Consider the following 23,861-nt stretch of genomic DNA (forward strand, 5'->3'; position numbering starts at 1 on the left):
AACCATCGATCAAACTTAACCATATATAAACATGTAACCAAATATGTTTTTAAAAAAAAGAATGAAAAAGAAATCGGTTCAACTTTTCAATCATTGTTTTTGTTCAATGGTACAAAAAACAAATTGTTCTTCCCCATGATTCATAAGGAACAAATAAGACTCCTATTGTACCTAGTGATAAATATAAGAAGATAAAACCTGTCCGTGTCAAGATGATATTACCAATATTTAAAAAAAACAAATGCATAAATCATTAGTTACTGTTATGTTAAAACAACAATGCATATTTCTGTTGAATTATATATACTAATTGCTGGAACTGCAAATCACTGCAATAAACATTTCACACTTAAGGCAACTATGGTAATTTTATCCTTTCAGTTGTAGAACCACTAATTCTGGCAAGGTTAAAAAGAACATATCGATTACAAATGAACAAAAAAGAAATACATATTTTTAAAGATAAAATATTTTCAATAAAGTTGAGAAAGGAAATGGGGAATATGTCAAAGCGACAACAACCCTACCATAGAGCAAACAACAGCTCAAGGAATAGATATAACTTTTTTTGGGGAATCAAATGAAAGTGATTCATTGTAGGATCCTTTTAATATGACCACAAAAAAAAATTGTTGCAATTAATTTGTCCTAACTCATCCAGTTTACAAATAAGAGGCAAAAAAAAGATGAATGATACTCCCTGAAATTGTACCACAAGGTTCCATACCAAAAAAAGAATAGTTGAGATTAATTTTTGCGGTTATGTACCATAACCATTTAAATTATGAAAATAAGGCCAAATAATACTTTTCTAATTTTTTGTATCAAATTCCAATTTCTTGACCAATTTTGAGTTTTAATTCATTCAGTCTTCAATTCTTGGGGTTCTCTAATATGCTCAATCTAACCGTGTAATTAGATTTTGGATTTTGGGCTTAGTTATTAAATTGGACTTCATTGAAATCCAACGGGTCCAAAATTATATATACGGTATATTTTTTTTTTATGAAAACAAAAAACTTAATTCATACTTGATATACTTGGATATGCTGAATTTAAATAGTGTATTTAGCTTTTGGATAATGGACCATTATCTATGTAAGCCCAATTTAAAATTGTTCAGTTCTTTGACCACATTCATTCAGTTTCAAAACCCTATTTGGTGTCAAATATTTAATCCAAATTCAAAGCTATATCAATCTTGAATGAAGTGCCAATACTTGCCATAACTTTTCATGGTTTGACTTCTGAGGTCATATTAAGCTGCACCTGGCAAAGCATTTTATTGACAGAATATTTTGAAAATAAAAACTATATGAAATTTGAATAGGATGCAGTGTCTCAGAAATGAAACTTTCTAAGGGCCAGATAATCAGGAGTTAGCCTTCTATTAACTCAAACCATACTTCAACCAAAAATAATGAACGTTTTAGTTTTCTCCTAGATATATAGTATATACCCATCAAAACACTTAAAGTGTTGTAAGTCAATGTCCCTGGAGCACCAAATTTGTCACATGAATTCCAAGAAAATGTATAATGACTTTATTGTGCAATTCGGCTGCAGACAGGTGAATTTGTGTTGTATCTAGTTGACCTTGGATTTTACCAAAGCAGGTCAAATTTGTTATATGTATATATTTAGATGGCACAGTTTACAAAAAAGAATGGGAATAGATTAAAAAAAAAAATGAAATATTACCTTTTATTATCTTTTCTAGTAGGTGACAAAAAAAGAATTGATAGATAATTTGAGGTTGACATTTTTCGTTTACTAATTTTTTTACATATATGTTGATTTGGTCACTATGGTATAAATAAGATTAGAATTCGTTTAGAAATGAAACTAACATAATTCTCAGTAAAAGACCACACACAAGACTCTATCAAGTGTTCTTTTCCTTATTATATGTTGCCCTGAACTTATTGATATACACGGTTTAGGTACAGAGAGCAACCTGTTGTTACAAAGATTGTATTATTTAAAAATATATCTTGACTTTTTTTGGTTTGAAAAAGGATCAAGTGTTATTCTATTGCATTAGATATGATCCGGTTCATGGAACTATAAATTAATTTTTTAACAAAACCCATTGTGTTTTTTTTAGGATAATTGCTGAACAGACATGTTTAGTTATTTAAAATCTGTATTTAGATATAATTTACATGATTTATTGTTTGGTTTACAAACACTTAAGATTAATCCTGATTTGTTTTAATTAATTGGTAAAGGAGAATTTTTCTTTCCTGCCGTATTTTTATTCTTTATTTATTTTTTTTATAAAAAAAATGATGATAAATAGATTTGTAGTATGTTTTCATTGATGAGGAGGAAACACAACAACACATTAAAACAAAGAAATTTAAAAATGAAGCAATGAGACAACTATCCACCAAAGTTCATAATATTCTGTTTTAAGTTTGGTAAAAGTTTGGACCAATTTACAAAAAATGTTTCCTTTTTAGTTGTTATAGCTGTATAATGTCGTTGATAGATGTGACAATCTCAGTCTTTTACTTCTGGGGTAAGGGTTAAAGTCTTTCTCTGGACTTCAAGATAAAATGTTGGTATTTTTTTTTTACATAGGTATGCAAAAAGTAAGGGATTCTCTGAACCAACTTTGAAATTTAAGCCTATATAAACATGTAACCAAATATCATGTTTAAAAAAAAAAAAGAATAAAAAAAGAAATCTGATAAACTTTTTAAATCTTTTTTTTTTCAATTATACAAAAACAAATTGTTCCTCTCCAGGAAACAAAAGGAACATTTATATTGTTGTTGTACCTAACGACACTGATAAGAAGATAGAACCTGCCTGTGACAAGATAATATTACCAATATTTAAAAAAAAACAAATGCATAAATCATTAGATACTGTTATGTCAAAACAACAATTCATATTTCTATTGAATAAGTTATAATTACTAGTTCCTGGAACTGCAAATCCCTAACATTTCAGTCTTGAGAAATTACAGTAATTTTATAAATTTTGGTCCATAATACCTGTATAGTTATTCAAAATGGTAAATACATCTTGTCAATAAAGTATTGATGTTAATGTTTATTGATGATATGCAACAAACAAACAATTAGTCTATCATTTATTTTGATGGTATATAGGTCTATTAATTACTGTAAATCAACTAATTTTCGGGGATAATTTATTCTGCGTTTTACTACTAACACATCAAGTAAATGTGAAAATTGGGAAAATAATTCACTGAGAAGTTGGCTTACCATAATCAGTTGCTTTTCCTAGCAGCAATTAGTTTGCATAAAATGGTAAAAACAAATGGTTAAACATGTTAACACTAAATGGTCATTATGCTTCAAGCTTATAAAATGGCACAATTAATATTTTGGGGGGAGGGGAGGAAGGAACTATATTGTTTTTTAATTCTGGTTTCAAGGAAGTTGATATTTTCAATAAGATATAAAGCTTGATTCTGATTGATTGATAAATAAGCTTATTTAACCATGTTGAGGTACAAGAGCCATTTTGAAAAATTACAGTTATGTAGTCAATAGTTAAAGAGAAGGAAGTCATAAATCTTTAACTTCTACCTGAAACTAATGTGATTAGTTTGTTGTTTAAAAAAAAAGGCTAACAAAGGTGCTTTGTGAACACTTTAATAAAAAATTCCTTTATTAAATAATGGTTTAAGATTGTCTATGTCATATGATACATGTTACTGTATTTTTTAAATGTCTTTGACATTTGCTAATTGGCTGATTTTGATCTTGAAACTACTACTATTTAAGGAAAAAAACTGTATATCAGTTGATTTTTTGCATGGTTGAATATGCAAGGCCACTTAGAGAGTTATTTTGCAGTTTTCACATTGTACATTGTAAATCAATGTTCAGTTTTTGAGGCTAAACACTCTCTCATCCTTGGTTAATCCTGCATTAAATGTAAAATCTTTTATAAAAAGGATGAATGTAGCAGTGCATACATGTAACTGTTTCATGAATATAAAATAAAATGTAGAAAATTAAGGTTTCAAATGAATAGCTTTTCTGAATGCAAATTTTTCCAATGCATGCCTTTAACTGAAACACAATTTATAGTTATCAAGCACCATGTATAGATTTGCATAGCGTATCTTTATAAATTAAAAAAAATATGACTTGGGTAAAACAGATTTTTTTACACAAAATTTTAAATTTTGAATAGTTATATAGAGAGTATGAATTCTTCAACAGTCTTTATTGAAAATAACATATTTCACTGTTGAGTCTTCATTGAAAATAACATATTTCACTGTTGTTAATCTTTTTTATTATATATACATATGCCCTAAATATGTCTTTTTCATGAAATGTTTTTGAATAATAAAAAAAATCTTCTCTTATGTTTGGCACTGATGCTGACATGATTATTTCAGTTTTATAGTTTATTTAACATTATTTTGGTTTATTATATGAAATAAGGTATTTTAAAGTTGAAGTTATTATAGCCATTGCAGTTATGGTTGATGTATTTACTAAAGTTGTTAGCCATTGCAGTTATGATTGATGTATTTACTATTTGAACTGCATAACTGAACAGAATTATCTTACAAACATGAGAAATGAAAAAAATAATGTTTGCAACTTCATAATGAATAACCACATTATAAATGTTAGGCCTCTCAAGCACTTTCCTTGATTTGGCTTCATCAGGAACATTCAATGCTGAACATTTTAAAGACATGTATGTGTATATAGGATGAAACATAAGGAGATATATATGACCAAATAAGACCTTAACAGAATAGCCCAATCATCTGAGGTCAATAATTATTAAGGAAGACCAACAAACATATGATTTTCCAGTGTTGATTTAAGAACAATGCATTATCCTCACCAATTTCTGATATAGGGCAAGAAATGATTAATTTGCTATAATTTTAGTTCAGTGTCAACATTTATGTAAAAAATCTATTATATTTTAAGGATTTAAAAGTGTTGACATTAATAGCGGAACACAATTGATTTATGCTCAAACCATGCTTCAAAAATAATGAACTTCTAAGTTTTCTCCTATATATAGTATAAACCCATCAAAACACTTAAAGTGTTGTAAGTCAATGTCCCTGAAGCACCAAATATGTCACATGAATTCCAAGAAAATGTATAATGACTTTATTGTGCAATTCGGCTGCAGGCAGGTGAATTTGTGTTGTATCTAGTTGACCTTGGATTTTACCGAAGCAGGTCAAATTTGTTATATGTATATATTTAGATGGCACAGTTTACAAAAAAAGAATGGGAATAGATTAAAAAAAATGAAATATTACCTCTTTCTTTTCTAGTTGGTGAAAAAAAAAAGAATTGATAGATAATTTGAGGTTGCCATTTTTCGTTTACTAATTTTACATATATGTTAATTTGGTCACTATGGAATAAATAAGATTAGAATTTGTTTAGAAATGAAACTGAAATAATTCTCAGTAAAAGACCACATACAAGACTCTATCAATTGTTTTTTTCCTTATTATATGTTGCCCTGAACTTATTGATATACACGGTTTAGGTACAGATAGCAACCTGTTGTTACAAAGATTGTATTATTTACAAATATATCTCGACTTTTTTTGTTTGAAAAAGGATCAAGTGTTATTCTAATGCATTAGATATGGTGAGGTTCATGGAACTATAAATTATTTTTTTTAACAAAAACCCATTGTATTTTTATTAGGATAATTGCTGAACAGACAATGTTTAATTATTTTAAATCTATATTTAGATATAATTTAAATGATTAATTGTTTGGTTTACAAACACTTAAGATTAATCCTGATTTGTTTTAATTAATTGGTTAAGGAGAATTTTTCTCAAGTGTTTCCTTGTTTTTTCTTTCCTGTGGTATTTTTTTTTTTTAATTTATTTATTCAAAAAATGATGATAAATGGGTTTGGAGTATGTATACAGTGATGAGGAGGAAACACAACAACACAATAAAAGAAAGAAATTTAAAAATGAGGCAATGGGACAACTATCCACCAAAGTTCAAATGAAATGGATGTAGTAGTAGTATAGTCAACCATACCAATACTATATTTTTACATCAGTTAATTCGTCCCATTTTGAATTGCTCAACAAGTGGAATAACTAAATACATAATTAACATGAAGTATGCACAAAAATGATTTAATTCTTGAGAATCTTGTGTCAAAATAATGTCACTACAATTGTATTACCCTGGTACAATCATCAAAATAATGAGTAAAAGTATATATACATATTCTAATATGACGTTCTTCTTAAGCTTTGGGTACAAAGCCATGTTCTAATTCAAATAGAACATGGGCTGCACGTGATTGACGTCACAATTGAAATGGCAACGTCAGATGAATTTTGAACAACACCAGAGATGAAAATGGACATTTTTGTTGGTGTTGCTCGCTAGGAAATTAAATTAAAACATTCTAAAAGTAAGTTTAAATGTTTCTGTTCTTTTTTTATTGATAAACTGCTGATTTTCTATAACGTTTTTGATTCATGAAATCAAAATGGTGACATTCCGAGCGTCTACTATAGGTCAGCTTCGAAGTGAAAAGTTCAAATATTCCTATTAGAATAGAAATAATTCTATCCTGCCATGCTCTATGCTCATTTTAACATGGGTAGACATTATATTTGTAAACATTTAATACCTTGCTAACGCTTGGTATTAAGATATTAACAAATATAATGCCTACCCATGTTAAAATGAGCATAGAGCATGGCAGGATAGAATCATTTCTTAAATCTATACTGTATCAAAGACTGACAGTCATGATATTAGCTGATGCACTTTCAAATAGATTTGATGTAGACAGATATGTAAAATTTAATTTTCATTGAATTCCTTTAATCCTGTTTTAAGTTTGGTAAAAGTTTGGACCAATTTACAAAAAATGTTTCCTTTTTAGTTGTTATATATAAGGTATGGCCTGTATCGTTCATTTATCACCTTTCTTTTTTCCCTCCAGCATACATAGCTGTATAATGCCGTTGATAGATGTGACAACCTCAGTCTTTTACTTCTGGGGTAAGGGTTAAAGTCTTTCTCTGGACTTCAAGATAAAATGTTGGTATTTTTTTTTCTACATAGGTATGCAAAAAGTAAATGATTCTCTAAACCAACTTTGAAATTTTGGCCTATATAAACATGTAACCAAATATCATGTTTATAAAAAAAAGAATAAAAAAAGAAATCTGATAAACTTTTAAAATCATTGTTTTTTAATTATACAAAAACAAATTGTTCCTCTCCAGGAAACAAAAGGAACATTTATATTGTTGTTGTACCTAATGCCACTGATAAGAAGATAGAACCTGCCTGTGACAAGCTAATATTACCAATATTTAAAAAAAAAACAAATGCATAAACCATTAGATAGTCATACCATTATGACAAAACAACAATGCATATTTCTGTTGAATAAGTTATAATTACTAGTTCCTGGAACTGCAAATCCCTAACATTTCAGTCTTGAGAAATTACAGTAATTTTATAAATTTTGGTCCATAATACCTGTATAGTTATTCAGAATGGTAAATACATCTTGTCAATAAAGTATTGATGTTGATGTTTATTGATGATATGCAACAAACAAACAATTAGTCTATCATTTATTGTAATGGTATACAGGTCTATTAATTACTGTAAACCAACTAATTTTCGGGGATAATTTATTCTGCGTTTTACTACCAACACATCAAGTTAATGTGAAAATGTGAAGTTGGCTTACCATAATCAGTTGCTTTTCCTAGCAGCAATTAGTTTGTATAAAATGGTAGAAAAAATATGGTTAAACATGTTAACCCTTAATGGTCATTATGCTTCAAGCTTATATAATGGCACAATTAATTTTTATTTTGGGGGGAGGGGAGGAAGGAACTGTATTGTTTTTTTTAATTCTGGTTTCAAGGAAATTGATAGTTTCAATAAAATATAAAGCTTGATTCTGATTGATTGATAAATAGGCTTATTTAACCATGTTTAGATACAAGAGCCATTTTGAAAAATTACAGTTATGTAGTCAATAGTTAAAGAGAAGGAAGTCATAAATCTTTAACTTCTGACCTGAAACTAATGTGATTAGTTTGTTGTTTAAAAAAAAAGGCTAACAAAGGTGCTTTGTGAACACTTTAATAAAAAAAAATCTTTATTAAATAATGGTTTAAGATTGTCTATGTCATTTGATACATGTTACTGCATACTTTAAATGTTTTTGACATTTGCTAATTGGCCCATTTTGATCTTGAAACTACTACAACTGTATATCAGTTGACCTTTTGCATGGTTGATTATACTTGTTTGAACTTCTTTTGTTTAAATTATCTTCATAAAATCATTCACCATGGCTCACTGCACCAAAATCTAACCTTGCTGTACTTGTTGGTATTGGATCTGTGTTCTTATTGATAGTGTTGAACTGCTTTTGAAAAAAATATGCACTTCAAGCAAGGTTCATAAATCCTTTGCCTAAAGTTATCATATTTTATCAAAATTATGGTAAATGATAACTTGGTGGCCATTATAAATTCCATGCAATTTGAATTATTATAAATATGTCAGTCACTTACAGGTTTCAAGAGGGTAATTTTGGTGAAGATTTTATAAGTAGACATTAATGTCGATGAGCTTCTAGGAACACTTATTTTTCTTGCAAAGTGTTTTGTCTCAAGACATAAATTTATATATTTTTTTAATTAGGTAATGAGGTCCAATGAATTAGGATATCTCAATAAACTAAAAAAATATGTTTATTCATTCTTAAACAATTTCTTTTGTATATGTTTGATATTTTCAAAATAAAAAAGATGATAAAGGACTTTGACTTTTGTCTTAAAAAGAATGACTATTAACTTGTGGACTCATTAAATAACTTTTAGGAATTTGTTAATGTCTTGACATTTATATATCTTTTTAAATAATTATATTTACAGACTTGTTAAACAATTAGCACAGACCACATGTATTAATCTTAGCTATGTATAGCAGACCATGAAACCATAATTATTTGATATCCTGAAAATAGACAGGATAATCCTTTAAAATTCGTTAAAAAAAAAGCATACCTTACAATGATCAATGATGAGCCTATTATTATGTAAGAAATTTCTTGGAAATTAAAATATAATTTATTGATCTGATGCACATGCTGTCTGATAAGAAATGTGTCATCATTTATTTATATAGAGGAAAGTGCTCAATACTCCATGTCTATGTCTATGCTTGGAGGGTATTTTATAGTCTGAAGTAGTCTTGATCAACTTAAAAAGTAGAAAACAGAAAAATATGCAAGTAAACATTAGGAAAACCTGAAGTTGAATATGCAAGGCCACTTACAGTCATTTTGCAGTTTTCAAATTGAACATGGTATGTCAATGTTCAGTTTGTGAGGCTAAACACTCTATCATCCTTGGTTAATCCTGCATGGAATGTAAAATCTTTTATAAAAATGATGAATGTAGCAGTGCATGCATGTAACTGTTTCATGAATATAAAAAAAAATGTAGAAAATTAAGGTTTCAAATGAATAGCTTTTCTGAATGCAAATTTTTCCAATGCATGCCTTTAACTGAAACACAATTTATAGTTATCAAGTATCATGTATAGATTTGCATAGCGTATCTTTATAAATTAAAAAAAAAATATGACTTGAGTAAAACAGATTTTTTTACACAAAATTTTAAATTTTAAATTAATAAATAAGTTAGAGAGTATGAATTCTTCAACAGTCTTTATTGAAAATAACATATTTTATTGTTGAGTCTTCATTGAAAATAACATATTTCACTGTTGTTAATCTTTATTATTATATGTACATATGCCCTAAATATGTATTTTTCATGAAATCGTTTATGAATAATAAAAAAATCTACTTAGAATTTTTAGGTTTGGCACTAATGCTGACATGATTATTTCAGTTTTATAGTTTATTTAACATTATTTTGGTTTATTATATGAAATAAGGTATTTTAAAGTTGAAGTTATTAGCCATTGCAGTTATGGTTGATTGTATTTACTAAAGTTGTTAGCCATTGCAGTTATGGTTGATTGTATTTTCTATTTCAACTGCATAACTGAACAGAATTATCTTACAAACATGAGAAATGAAAAAAATAATGTTTGCAACTTCATAATGAATAACCACATTATAAATGTTGGGCCTCTCAAGCACTTTCCTTGATTTGGCTTCATCAAGAACATTCAAACCTGAACATTTTAAAGACATGTATGTGTATATAGGATGAAACATAAGGAGATATATATGACCAAATAAGACCTTAACAGAATAGCCAAATCATCTGAGGTCAATAATTATTAAGGAAGACCAACAAACATATGATTTTCCAGTGTTGATTTAAGAACAATGCATTATCCTCACCAATTTCTGATATAGGGCAAGAAATGATTAATTTGCTATAATTTTAGTTCAGTCTCAACATTTATGTAAAAAATCTATTATATTTTAAGGATTTAAAAGTGTTGACATTAATAGCGGAACACAATTGATTTATGCTCAAACCATGCTTCAAAAATAATGAACCTCTAAGTTTTCTACTATATATAGTATAAACCCATCAAAACACTTAAAGTGTTGTAAGTCAATGTCCCTGGAGCACCAAATATGTCACATGAATTCCAAGAAAATGTATAATGACTTTATTGTGCAATTCGGCTGCAGGCAGGTGAATTTGTGTTGTATCTAGTTGACCTTGGATTTTACCGAAGCAGGTCAAAATTGTTATATGTATATATTTAGATGGCACAGTTTACAAAAATGAATGGCAATAGATTAAAAAAAATGAAATATTACCATTTATTATCTTTTCTAGTAGGTGACAAAAAAAAGAATTGATAGATAATTTGAGGTTGACATTTTTCGTTTACTAATTTTACATGTATGTTGATTTGGTCACTATGGAATAAATAAGATTAGAATTCGTTTAGAAATGAAACTGAAATAATTCTCAGTAAAAGACCACACAAAAGACTCTATCAATTGTTCTTTTCCTTGACTTGGCTTCATCAAGAACATTCAAACCTGAACATTTTAAAGACATGTATGTGTATATAGCTTTCACCAATGTCCATGAAACTTTTTTTGAATTACTGTAAATCAACTAATTTTTGGGGATAATTTATTTTGCGTTTTACTACTAACACATCAAGCAAATGTGAAAATTGGGAAAAATAATTCACTAAGAAGTTGGCTTACCATAATCAGTTGCTTTTCCTAGCAGCAATTAATTTGCATAAAATGGTAAAAAAAATATGGTTAAACATGTTAACCCTTAATGGTCATTATGCTTCGAGCTTATATAATGGCATAATTATTATTTTCTTTTGGGTGGGGGGGGAGGGGAGAGGAATGAACTGTTTTGTTTTTTATACGCCTGTCGTCTTTTAGACGGGACGTATTATGGTATACCGTTGTCCGTCTGTCCGTCGTCCACACTTCAGACAATAACTCAAAAACACTTTCACCAATTTCCATGAAACTTAAGTGAATTGTTTATATCTATTGACGTAAGCTCCCTTTCGGTTTTTTTTAATTTCAGATTTTAAGTTTTGGATTTATGGGGCTTTATTCATAAAAAAAGGGGGATTTTCAACACTTCGGACAATAACTCAAAAAGGCTTTCACCAATGTCCATGAAACTCTTTGGTGAATTGTTTATATCTATTGATGTAAGCTCCCTTTCAATTTTATAAATTTCAGATTTTAAGTTTTGGATTTATGGGGCTTTATTCATAAAAAAAGGGGGATTTTCAACACTTTGGACAATAACTCAAAAAGGCTTTCACCAATGTCCATGAAACTTCGGTGAATTGTTTATATCTATTGATGTAAGCTCCCTTTCAATTTTTATAAATTTCAGATTTTAAGTTTTGGATGTATGGGGCTTCAAGAGAAAATAAATTTCGAATTCCACTGGAATCCCGGGTGGAATTTTGATGGGATTCCAAGTGGGATCCCACCTAATTCCACCGGGATAAAATTTCGGGAATCCCGCCCAAAATCCGGGAATTCCGATGTAAATCCCAGTTGAAATATACTGGGATCCCACTGGGATATTGTGGGATTTCAATTGGGATCCCACTGGGATAAAATTTCGGGATTCCCGCAAAAGAAGCGGGATCCCGATGTAAATGTACTGGGATAAAATTTCGGGATTCCCGTAAAAGAAGCGGGATCCTGATGTAAATCCCAGTGGAAATATACTGGGATTTTGATTGGAATATACTGGGATTCCCGGGAAAAAAAAGCGGGATCCCAGCAGGATATACATGCAAAAATTGCACTGCCACTGGGATTCCTGGGTTATTTATGCAAAAGGATACATGTCATGTTCTCCTTTCTGTTAATTAATTTGCTGTCTCTGTACTTCCAACTAGTATTGCTGAGTAAATTATGGTAACTGGAATATCTGCATGCAATCTGTTCCGTTGCAGCTCCATTTAAAAATATCATTAAATCCCCTAAAAGTATCAAAAAAATCCACAAAGAATCATTTGTTCAATACCTTTGAAGCAACAAATTCAATAGAAATATTATAGCATGTTTATGCAGTAGATTGGAAGCTAGTCCAAATAATTATGACGTCTTGGAAGGCTATTTTAAATTTTTTGGCAAATTAATTACCCTCCCCCTTTTTTATCCCCTGAAGATAAATAACTAGCGACTTATTATTTCCACCAAATAAACATACACACAACTGAATTAAATTTTTACGTACCTACCAGTTATGCCTGTTATGTGGCAACAAGTTTATTCATTGTATATGTTAAAAATAAATATATTTTCAGCTTATGCTTTCAGACTTAATGATGTTGAGTTGCTCAAATAAAAACCATAAAAATAATAGTTCCTCAATAAATCATTTTTATAATCATTATATACACATATACACATATTAAATTAAATTATTAAATGCACTTATCTGAAAAAATCTGCATCGGATCTTGGTCCTGTCCTCTATAAATCAGCGTAATCAGATTTTGATGACGTTTTTACCAGTACACTAACGTCGAAGTGACAATCTCGCCCCAAATTATATTGCCCAGAAATTGATCTGTCTCCGTAACGGTATTATAAATAAATTAAGGGTATCGCATAAAAGAAATTAATTACTGGCCAGTTTTTACTAAATATAAGAAAAGAATACTGTATTAATCGTCACAGGGTGCATGCGGATAAGTTAGTGGCCGCATTATTTAGGACAGTATTTTCTAGGGTACTGTTCAGTACAATTGAAAACAAAGCAAGCGGCCATGATTTTTTTTACATTTTACATAAGTTGAGAAACCAACGTTTTACGATGTCGATCATTATCTTATCATTGATGCCGGACGACAACTAATAGAAATGCACTTATGTGAACTTGGGGAACATAAGAACCGCCCAAGCTGTCTAGCAAAACACCTGCCATTTGAGCTCGCCATTTTCATCGCGAAAATCTCGGCATTTTTCTGACATAAATATCTGTCAAACTGAATATTAAGTGACACTTAAAAGTGATTGGCTTACCTGACAGCTTTGGTGTCATACACATTTGTTAATTAACACCAATAACCTGTATTTGGTGTCATCAGAGACATATGTATACACAAACCAAACACTGACATATTTATGGTTCATACAATTTCCCGTTTTAACTAGACTGGGATCCCAGGTTCAGATAGTTATCTCAATTGGGATCCTGGCTTTAAACAGTTCCGATTTGGATCCCAGCTTCAAACAGTTTCCCCGATTGGGATCCCAGTGTCCGATATTTATCCCGTTTCATCTAGACTGGAATCCCGGCTTCAGACAGTTATCCCGAATGGGATCCCAGTTTCAGATTTTTTTCCCGAATGGGATCCCGACTTCAGATGCTTATCCCGGCTTATCTCGACAATTTCACCGGGATTGCATTGGGATCCCGATGGATCCCGTTTTTGTTTTCTCTTGGGTTTATTCATAAAAAAAGGGGGGATTTTCACACGGGGGGGGGTCTCAACATGGGATTTTGGGTACAGGTGTGCAGCTGGGATTTTAAAAACACCCCCCATTCATATATTGAATAATTGTGAAATCCCTACCTATACATATATTTCACAGCGAAATCATAACCCATTCATATATTTATCAGCTCAAATAGTACCTATATGCATATACTGATATATCACAATCGGTCAATTACTACCTATTGATATATTTCCTCGTTAAAATTTCACCCCATTGATATATTTGACGGATCAAAAAAAGGCACCCATTCCAGCGGCACATATGTATATACCTTTATATAGGAAGAGACCCCCCCGTGGATTTTCAACACTTCGGGCAATAACTCAAAAAGGCTTTCACCAATGTCCATGAAACTTTGGTGAATTGTTTATATCTATTGATGTAAGCTCCCTTTCAATTTTTATAATTTCAGATTTTACATTTCCGTGTTATGAATTTTTATGCTTAAAAAAGGGGGGGATTATCCAATTTTGGGACAATAACTAACACTTTCACAAAATTTTATGCAACTTTGATAAATTGTTTATATCTATTGACATAAGCTCCCTTTCCATTTTTATAAATTTTAGATTTTACGTTTTCTTAAGTAATGAATTTTTATACTTAAAAAAGGGGGATTTTATGAAACTTTGGTGAATATATTAATGTAACATCCCTTTTGATTTGTATATATATTTCTAGTTGATCATATAAATTCATTTAAAGCATAAAAGACAAGTTGAAAGAGCAACGGGCGTATCATGCACTAAAGCGCAGCCCTTTATTTAATTCTGGTTTCAAGGAAGTTGATAGTATCAATAAAGTATAAAGCTTGATTCTGATTGGTTGATAAATAAGCTTATTTAACCATGTTGAGGTACATGAGCCATTTTGAAAAATTACAGTTATGTGAATTCACATTACTATAAGACGTGTCACAGTACTTATCTATCCCAAATTCATGCATTTGGTTTTGAATTTTGTCTAATGCTTAGTCTGTTTCTGTGTGTGTGTTACATTTTAATGTTGTGTCGTTGTTCTCTAATATATAATGCATTTCTTTAAGTTTTAGTTTGTTACCCCTGTTTTGTTTATGAGTTTTGAACAGCGGTATACTACTGTTGCATTTATAGTTAAAGAGAAGGAAGTCATAAATCTTTAACTTCTGACCTGAAACTAATGTGATTAGTTTGTTGTTTAAAAAAAAAAGGCTAACAAAGGTGCTTTGTGAACACTTTATTAAAAACAAATCTTTATTAAATAATGGTTTAAGATTGTCTATGTCATATGATACATGATACTGCATACTTTAAATGTCTTTGACATTTGCCAATTGGCTAAGACAGATTTTGATCTTGAAACTTCTACCATTTAAGGAAAAAAACTGTATTTCAGTTGACCTTTTGCATGGTTGATTATACTTGTTTGAACTTCTTTTTTTTTTAAATTATCTTCATAAAATCATTCACCATTGCTCACTGGAACAATATCTAACCTTGCTGTACTTGTTGGTATTGGACCTGTGTTCTTATTGATAGTATTGAACTGCTTTAGATAAAAATATGCACTTCAAGCAAGGTTCATAAATCCTTTGCCTAAAGTTATCATATTTTATCAAAATTAGGGTAAATGATAACTTACTGGCCATTATAAATTCCATGCAATTTGAATTATAATAAATATGTCAGTCACTTACAGGTTTCAAGAGGGTAATTTTGGTGAAGATTTTATAAGTAGACATTAATGTCGATGAGCTTCTAGGAACACTTATTTTTCTTGCAAAGTGTTTTGTCTCAAGACATAAATTTATATATTTATTTAATTAAGTAATGAGGTCCAATGAATTAGGATATCTCAATAAACTAAAAAAATATGTTTATTCATTCTTAAACAATTTCTTTTGTATATGTTTGATATTTTCAAAATAAAAAAGATGATAAAGGACTTTGACTTTTGTCTTAAAAAGAATGACTATTAACTTGTGGACTCATTAAATAACTTTTAGGAATTTGTTAATGTCTTGACATTTATATATCTTTATAAATAATTATATTTACAGACTTGTTAAACAATTAGAACAGACCACATGTATTAATCTTAGCTATGAATAGCAGACCATGAAACCACAATTATTTGATATCCTGAAAATAGACAGGATAATCCTTTAAAATTCGTTAAAAAAAAGCATACCTTTCAATGACCAATGATGAGCCCAGTATTATGTAAGAAATTTCTTGGAAATTAAAATTAATTTATTGATCTAATGCACATGCTGTCTGATAAGAAATGTGTCATCATTTATTTATGTAGAGGAAAGTGCTCAATACTCCATGGCTATGTCTATGCTCTCAGGGTGTTTTATTGTCTGAAGTAGTCCAGACCAACTTTAAAAGATATAACAGAAAAAATATGCAAGTTAACAACAGGAAAACCTAAAGTTGAATATGCAAGGCCACTTAGAGTCATTTTGCAGTTTTCACATTGTACATTGTAAATCAATGTTCAGTTTGTGAGGCTAAACACTCTCTCATCCTTGGTTAATCCTGCATTAAATGTTTAATCTTTTATAAAAAGGATGAATGTAGCAGTGCATGCATGTAACTATTCGTGAAAATCAACAAACAAAATTTGTAGAAAACTAAATTTTCAAATGGGTAGCTTTTCTGAATGCAATTTTATTCAATGCATGCCTTTGACTGAAACTAGAACTTACAGTTATAAAGCACCATGTATAGATTTGCAAATTGTATCTTTATAAATAAAATTAAAATACTAGTATCTCAATTGTTTGTAAAACAATTGAAAGGTCTTTCCTGTAAAAGTGATGTTTTCGTAATGTACTTTGTACGACCTTTCGTTTGATATACGACAAGCATACCTTCTGAAACTTTTCGCTTTTTACAATCCGCCTACATTTTTGAGATCGGAAGTATGATATATGTAACACAGGGTAGATGAGCTTTCATTTGATATGCGAGAACGCCATGTTCTAGAAAGTTTGATTTTTGCACTTACTAACCCCATCCAACCAATTTTTGGAGGTTGGGAATTTGATATTTCAAATGTACACATCATGACCTTTCATTTGATATACAACAACCCTATCGTAAAAGAAAATTTATTTTTTGCACTCAATGACCCCATTCAACCAATTTTTGGGGGAAGTCAATTTGAAATTTGAAATGTACGCTTGATGTTCTTTCATTTGATATGCGACAACCTTACCTTCTGAGAAATTTGAATTTTTGCACTAAATGACCCCACCCTTCCACTTAGGATGAAAAAGAGGTTTAAAATTTTCATTTTTAAGTAGAGTTTATTGAGACCTTCAATTTGATATATCAGATGACCCTATTTCACAAAGTGCCAAAAATGATGCAATATCAACGATATAAATAGAAGTGATGAAACTTACAAAGTCGATGCAAAACATGAAAATTTCAAAATGATTTTTTGGTGTTTTTTTCAATGGAATCTTTTTGGTATTTGGTCAAACATATAACTATGTTAACCTCTTCAATTTCTTAAACATTTTAAGTGGTAAGCTGTTGCTGATTCAGAAATACATGCCGCGGCTCGCAAAATTTCAAACTGCATTATCTCTGAAATGACAATAGATATATCAAATCTGTTAAATGGTAAATGATCTGCAGTTAAAGGAGAACATTATAGAAAAAGAATTGGGACAATTTCAAAGTTCACCAAGGTCACAATTAATCATCAAATATATGATGCAATACCAAACTTGAGAACCGGAAGTCGTTGAGACATGGGACTATCACCATTCAACTCAGGACCACTTGACCTTTCAAATATCACAAGTTCAAGGTCATAGTATAATGTGAAGGTCAAGGTGAAATTTCATCATGACCTGACATTGACCTCAAATTGAAGGTCTTGAATTACTGATCATCTTTGCAGTTTATAGTAGGTTAATATCTGTTACCTTTAAAAAAATATACACAAAATACTATACTTTTAAGAATCATCCCGTTGTAACTTTTGAACAGACGGTCGGACATTTTTGGGCTTATTGTATAAAATGTAGAGCTCGTCGAGAGGAACATGTTATACGCTGTATGTATGCAGCAAAGTCTTATCGTTTTCCTAATATGTAAGCTTGAAATTGCAGCGTAATTTTATTTTGCACTCTGTGACCTTTGACCTTGGGTGCATATTAAAGGTCACATGAATTAAAGATTATTGGTGAAGGTCCCAAGTCTCTAGAACTTCCGGTTCTGGAAATACAATTTTTCTAAAATTGTACACAATTTTTCAAGGGTAATAACTCCTTATAAGGGTTAATAACAAAATGATTGTATATGTTCATTAACATTGCCATCTGTTCCTGTACATGTTGCCGTTTTCAAATCAATTCTATCTCTAATACTTTTTGAGAAAAATGCAAAGGAAAGAAAATGCTTCAAGGGGATATAACTCTCATAGGGGACGATGCAATCCTATTCAACCTCATATGGTAATAAATTATGATGAGATCTACCTATTGTCCAAATAAGGTAATGATATCTTGAAAAACAACGAGAGGGGGCCATGTTGAAAAAAACTAATAAAAGGGAGATAACTTCTAAAGGGGATGATAAAATCCTTAACAGGGTCACCTGGTTGTACCTCATGATGAGGTTTATCGATGGTCCATGTTTGGTCTTGATAACTTCAAAAGAAACATAGGGAGGCCATGCCAAAAAAATGTTGGAAGAAAAAAAAGAAAAAAAAGAAAAAACATTAGAAAAACTAAAACAATTAACAATAGATATCTCAAATCTGTTAAATGGTAAATGATTTACAGTTAAATGACAACATTATAGAAAAAGAATTGGGACAATTTCAAAGTTCACCAAGGTCACAATTAATCATCAAATATATGATGCAATACCAAACTTGAAAACCGGAAGTCGTAGAGACATAAGATTACCACCATTCAACTCAGGACCACTTAACCTTTCAAATATCACAAGGTCAAGGTCATAGTATAATGTGAAGGTCAAGGTGAAATTTCATCATGACCTGACATTGACCTCAAATTGAAGGTCTTGAATTACTGATCATCTTTGCAGTTTATAGTAGATTGATATCTGTTACCTTTAAAAAGATATACACAAAATACTATACTTTTAAGAATCATCCCGTTGTAACTTTTGAACAGACGGTCGGACATTTTTGGGCTTATCGTATAAACTGTAGAGCTCGTCGAGAGGAACATTTTATACGCTGTATGTATGCAGCAAAGTCTTATCGTTTTCCTAATATGTAAGCTTGAAATTGCAGCGTAATTTTTTTTTGCACTCAGTGACCTTTGACCTTGACTGCATATTAAAGGTCACATGAATAAAAGATTATTGGTGAAGGTCCCAAGTCTCTACGATTTCTGGTTCTCGAAATACAATTTTTCTAAAATTATGTACAATTTTTCAAGGGGAATAACTCCTTATAAGGGTTAATAACAAAATGATTGTACATCTTCATTAATATTGCCATCTGTTCTTGTACATGTTGCTGTTTTCAAATCGATTCTATCTCTTATACTTTTTGAGAAAAATGCAAAGGAAAGAAATTGTTTCAAGGGGATATAACTCTCATAGGGGATGATGAAATCCTATTCAGCCTCACATGGTAATACATCATGATGAGATCTACATTATGTCCAATTAAAGTCATGATATCTTTAAAACCAACGAGGGAGGGCCATGTTGAAAAAAATCAATAAAAGGGAGATAACTCCCAAAGCGGATGATGAAATCCTTAACAGGATCATTTGGTAATACATCTGGGTGAGATCTAGCGATGGTCCATATTTGGTCTTAATAACTTTAACAGAAACAAGAGGCGGGCATGTCAAAAAAATGTTGGAAGAAAAAAAAAAAAAAAAAAAAAAAAAAGAAAAAGAAAAAAAAACATTAGAAAAACAATAAGGTCTTTCCCATGTAGGGGAAAGACCTTAATGACTTGGTTGAAACAGAATTTTTAACACAAAATGTTAAATTTTGAAAAGTGTGAATTCTTCAACAGTCTTAATTAAAAATAACATATGTCACTGTTGTTAATCTTTATTATTAGATTTATATGCCCTAAATATGTCTTTTTCTTGAAATCATTAATGAATAAAAAAAAAATACTGAGAAATTGTATGTACATGTATGGCACTTGCTGACCTTGTTATTTCAGTTTTTGTCGAGCCTGCAACTTTTGTTGCAGAAAGCTCGACATAGGGATAGTGATCCGGCGGCGGCGGCGGCGGCGGCGGTGTTAGCTAACTTCTTAAAAGCTTTATATTTTAGAAGGTGGAAGATCTGGATGCTTCATACTTTGTATATAGATGCCTCATGTTACGAAGTTTCCGTCAGTCACATGTCCAATGTCCTTGACCTCATTTTCATGGTTCAGTGACCACTTGAAAAAAAAGTTCAAATTTTTTGTAATGTTGAATTCTCTCTTATTATAAGTAATAGGATAACTATATTTGATATGTGCGTACCTTGCAAGGTCCTCATGTCTGTCAGACAGTTTTCATTTGACCTCGACCTCATTTCATGGATCAGTGAACAAGGTTAAGTTTTGGTGGTCAAGTCCATATCTCAGATACTATTAGCAATAGGGGTAGTATATTCGGTGTATGGAAGGACTGTAAGGTGTACATGTCCAACTGGCAGGTGTCATCTGACCTTGACCTCATTTTCATGGTTCAGTGGTTATAGTTAAATTTTTGTGTTTTGGTCTGTTTTTCTCATACTATATGCAATAGGTCTACTATATTTGTTGAATGGAATTATTGTAAGGTGTACATGTCTAGCGGGCAGATGTCATGTGACCTTGACCTTATTTTCATGGTTCAGTGGTCAATGTTAAGTTTTTGAGTTTTGGTCTTTTTATCTAATACTCTATGCTATAGGTCAACTATATTTGGTGTATGGAAATATTTTATGATCTTTATGTCAGTCGCGCAGGTTTTTATTTGACCGTGACCTCATTTTCACGGTTCATTGCACAATGTTAAGTTTTTGTGTTTTGGTCTATTTTTCTTAAACTATTAGTAATAGGTCAACTATATATGTTGTATAGAAGCATTGTTCGCTGTACATGTCTGCCTGGCATGGTTCATCTGACCTTGACCTCATTTTCAAGGTTCATTGGTCTTTGTTTAGTTATCTTGGTTAATGTTAAGTTTATGTGACAGTTGTTATAATGCTTAACTTTATACTTAGGACTATCAACATAATATCAATGATTAGTATAGAAGGCGAGACATTTCAGCGTGTGCACTCTTGTTTAGTTTATGTAACATTATTTTGGTTTATTATATGAAATAAGGTATTTTAAAGTTGAAGTTGTTTGCCATTGCAGTTATGTTTGATGTGTTTACTATTTGAAGCACATAACTGAAATAATTATCTTACAAACATAATAAATGGAAAAATAATTTTTGCAACTTCATTAATGAATAAACACATTATAAATGTTGGGCCTCTCAAGTACTTTCCTTGATTTAGTTTCATCAGGAACATTCAAACCTGAACATTTAAAAGACATGTATGTGTATTTTGGGTGAAAAGTATGGAGCTATATGACCATATAAGACCTTAACAGAATAGCCTAATTCATCTGAGGTCAGTAATAATTGAGGGAGACTGACCTTAACAGAATAGCCCAATTCATCTGAGGTCAGTAATAATTGAGGGAGACTGACCTTAACAGAAAAGCCCAATTCATCTGAGGTCAGTAATAATTGAGGGAGACTGACCTTAACAGAATAGCCCAATTCATCTGAGGTCAGTAATAATTGAGGGAGACTGACTTTAACAGAATAGCCCAATTCATCTGAGGTCAGTAATAATTGAGGGAGACTGACCTTAACAGAATAGCCCAATTCATCTGAGGTCAGTAATAATTGAGGGAGACTGACCTTAACAGAAAAGCCCAATTCATCTGAGGTCAGTAATAATTGAGGGAGACTGACCTTAACAGAATAGCCCAATTCATCTGAGGTCAGTAATAATTGAGGGAGACTGACCTTAACAGAATAGCCCAATTCATCTGAGGTCAGTAATAATTGAGGGAGACTGACATTAACAGAATAGCCCAATTCATCTGAGGTCAGTAATAATTGAGGGAGACTGACCTTAACAGAAAAGCCCAATTCATCTGAGGTCAGTAATAATTGAGGGAGACTGACCTTAACAGAATAGCCCAATTCATCTGAGGTCAGTAATAATTGAGGGAGACTGACCTTAACAGAAAAGCCCAATTCATCTGAGGTCAGTAATAATTGAGGGAGACTGACCTTAACAGAATAGCCCAATTCATCTGAGGTCAGTAATAATTGAGGGAGACTGACCTTAACAGAATAGCCCAATTCATCTGAGGTCAGTAATAATTGAGGGAGACTGACCTTAACAGAATAGCCTAATTCATCTGAGGTCAGTAATAATTGAGGGAGACTGACCTTAACAGAATAGCCCAATTCATCTGAGGTCAGTAATAATTGAGGGAGACTGACCTTAACAGAATAGCCCAATTCATCTGAGGTCAGTAATAATTGAGGGAGACTGACCTTAACAGAATAGCCTAATTCATCTGAGGTCAGTAATAATTGAGGGAGACTGACCTTAACAGAATAGCCCAATTCATTTGAGGTCAGTAATAATTGAGGGAGACTGACATTAACAGAATAGCCCAATTCATCTGAGGTCAGTAATAATTGAGGGAGACTAACCTTAACAGAATAGCCCAATTCATCTGAGGTCAGTAATAATTGAGAGAAACTAACAAACATATGATTTTCCAGTGTTGATATAAGAACAATGCATTATTGGTATATCCTCATCAGTTTCTAACATATGGCAAGAAATGATTAATTTGATTGCTATATATAAGTTCAGTCTCAAAATTGATGTAAAATACCTATTATACTATAATGATTTTAAAGTGTTGAATTAATAGCCAAACACAATTGATTTATGCTTTTTATCAACAGTTGATCAAACAAAACAAGATCTATTCATTTATTGTTTACATGGTTCTCTCACAACTCAAAAGTACTCGATCAAGTCTTGATCAGTGCAATGCAAGCTACTGACATATATTCCCCCATGTCTAGCCATAATGATTGAGGTCATAAATCCAGGCTAGATAAAATTCTCCAGATAGCTAAAACGCTACAAGCTAGCAGATAATGTTTAGTGTGTTCTTATTTATACCTCAACTCCAGGGGAAAGGGAAAGATGTTTTCCCACATCTTTCTGTCTGTCCCAAGCTAACATATGTGTTTTCATTTTCAGTAGCACACAGTTCTGGTTGTTGATTTAGTCCTCCAACTGTTCTGAGTGACAAAAGTAGTTTCTTATATATAATAAGTTTAAAACCATTTAAACAGGGAAACCAATGGTACAATTGATATAAAAAAAACGACAATCCAGAAACATGACAAACAACAACCACTGAACATCAGATTCCTTACTCAGGACAGATTAATGTATTCAAAGAACTATAAAATGGTTAATTTGGTTAAGATCAACTGACAAAATGAAATAATTTATTCACCTTGTTTATCTTTCATTTTTCAGGCAATAAGAGTGTTTTTCCTGGTGAGGGACTTATCATTAACTTTGTTACAAGAAACAGAAGGTCAGCTACCACTGACCAAAGAAGATTCCTGTATTAAAGTATCAGACATCTTAGATCTCAGTAAGTACTGTTAGTTAAATGCTTTATATGACCTTAGTCTGAGATTGCTGACTTCTGATAAATTTTCATTGGCTGTGTTTGAGCCATGGAACTTCAGAGCCCAGTGTATTTGGAAAACATGGAAATTGCTTGAATTTGCTGATGCAGACTTGATGACAAGTTTCTATTTTGAAATCATGAAAGATCC

General features: G+C 31.1%; 1 protein-coding gene across 2 annotated transcripts in view; it reads left to right on the top strand.

Annotated features, from left to right (window-relative positions):
* LOC143045113 (protein CLEC16A-like) overlaps nt 1-23,861 on the top strand; it is a 140,391-nt gene that overhangs the window by 73,441 nt on the left and 43,089 nt on the right. For both annotated transcript variants that reach the window (XM_076217433.1, XM_076217434.1), the window contains exon 19: nt 23,554-23,674. In XM_076217433.1, coding sequence (XP_076073548.1) covers nt 23,554-23,674 — 121 coding nt within the window. The remainder of the gene's footprint in view (nt 1-23,553; nt 23,675-23,861) is intronic.

The sequence above is a fragment of the Mytilus galloprovincialis genome, chromosome 9 (assembly GCF_965363235.1).
Source record: "Mytilus galloprovincialis chromosome 9, xbMytGall1.hap1.1, whole genome shotgun sequence".
Taxonomy (NCBI): Eukaryota; Metazoa; Mollusca; class Bivalvia; order Mytilida; family Mytilidae; genus Mytilus; species Mytilus galloprovincialis.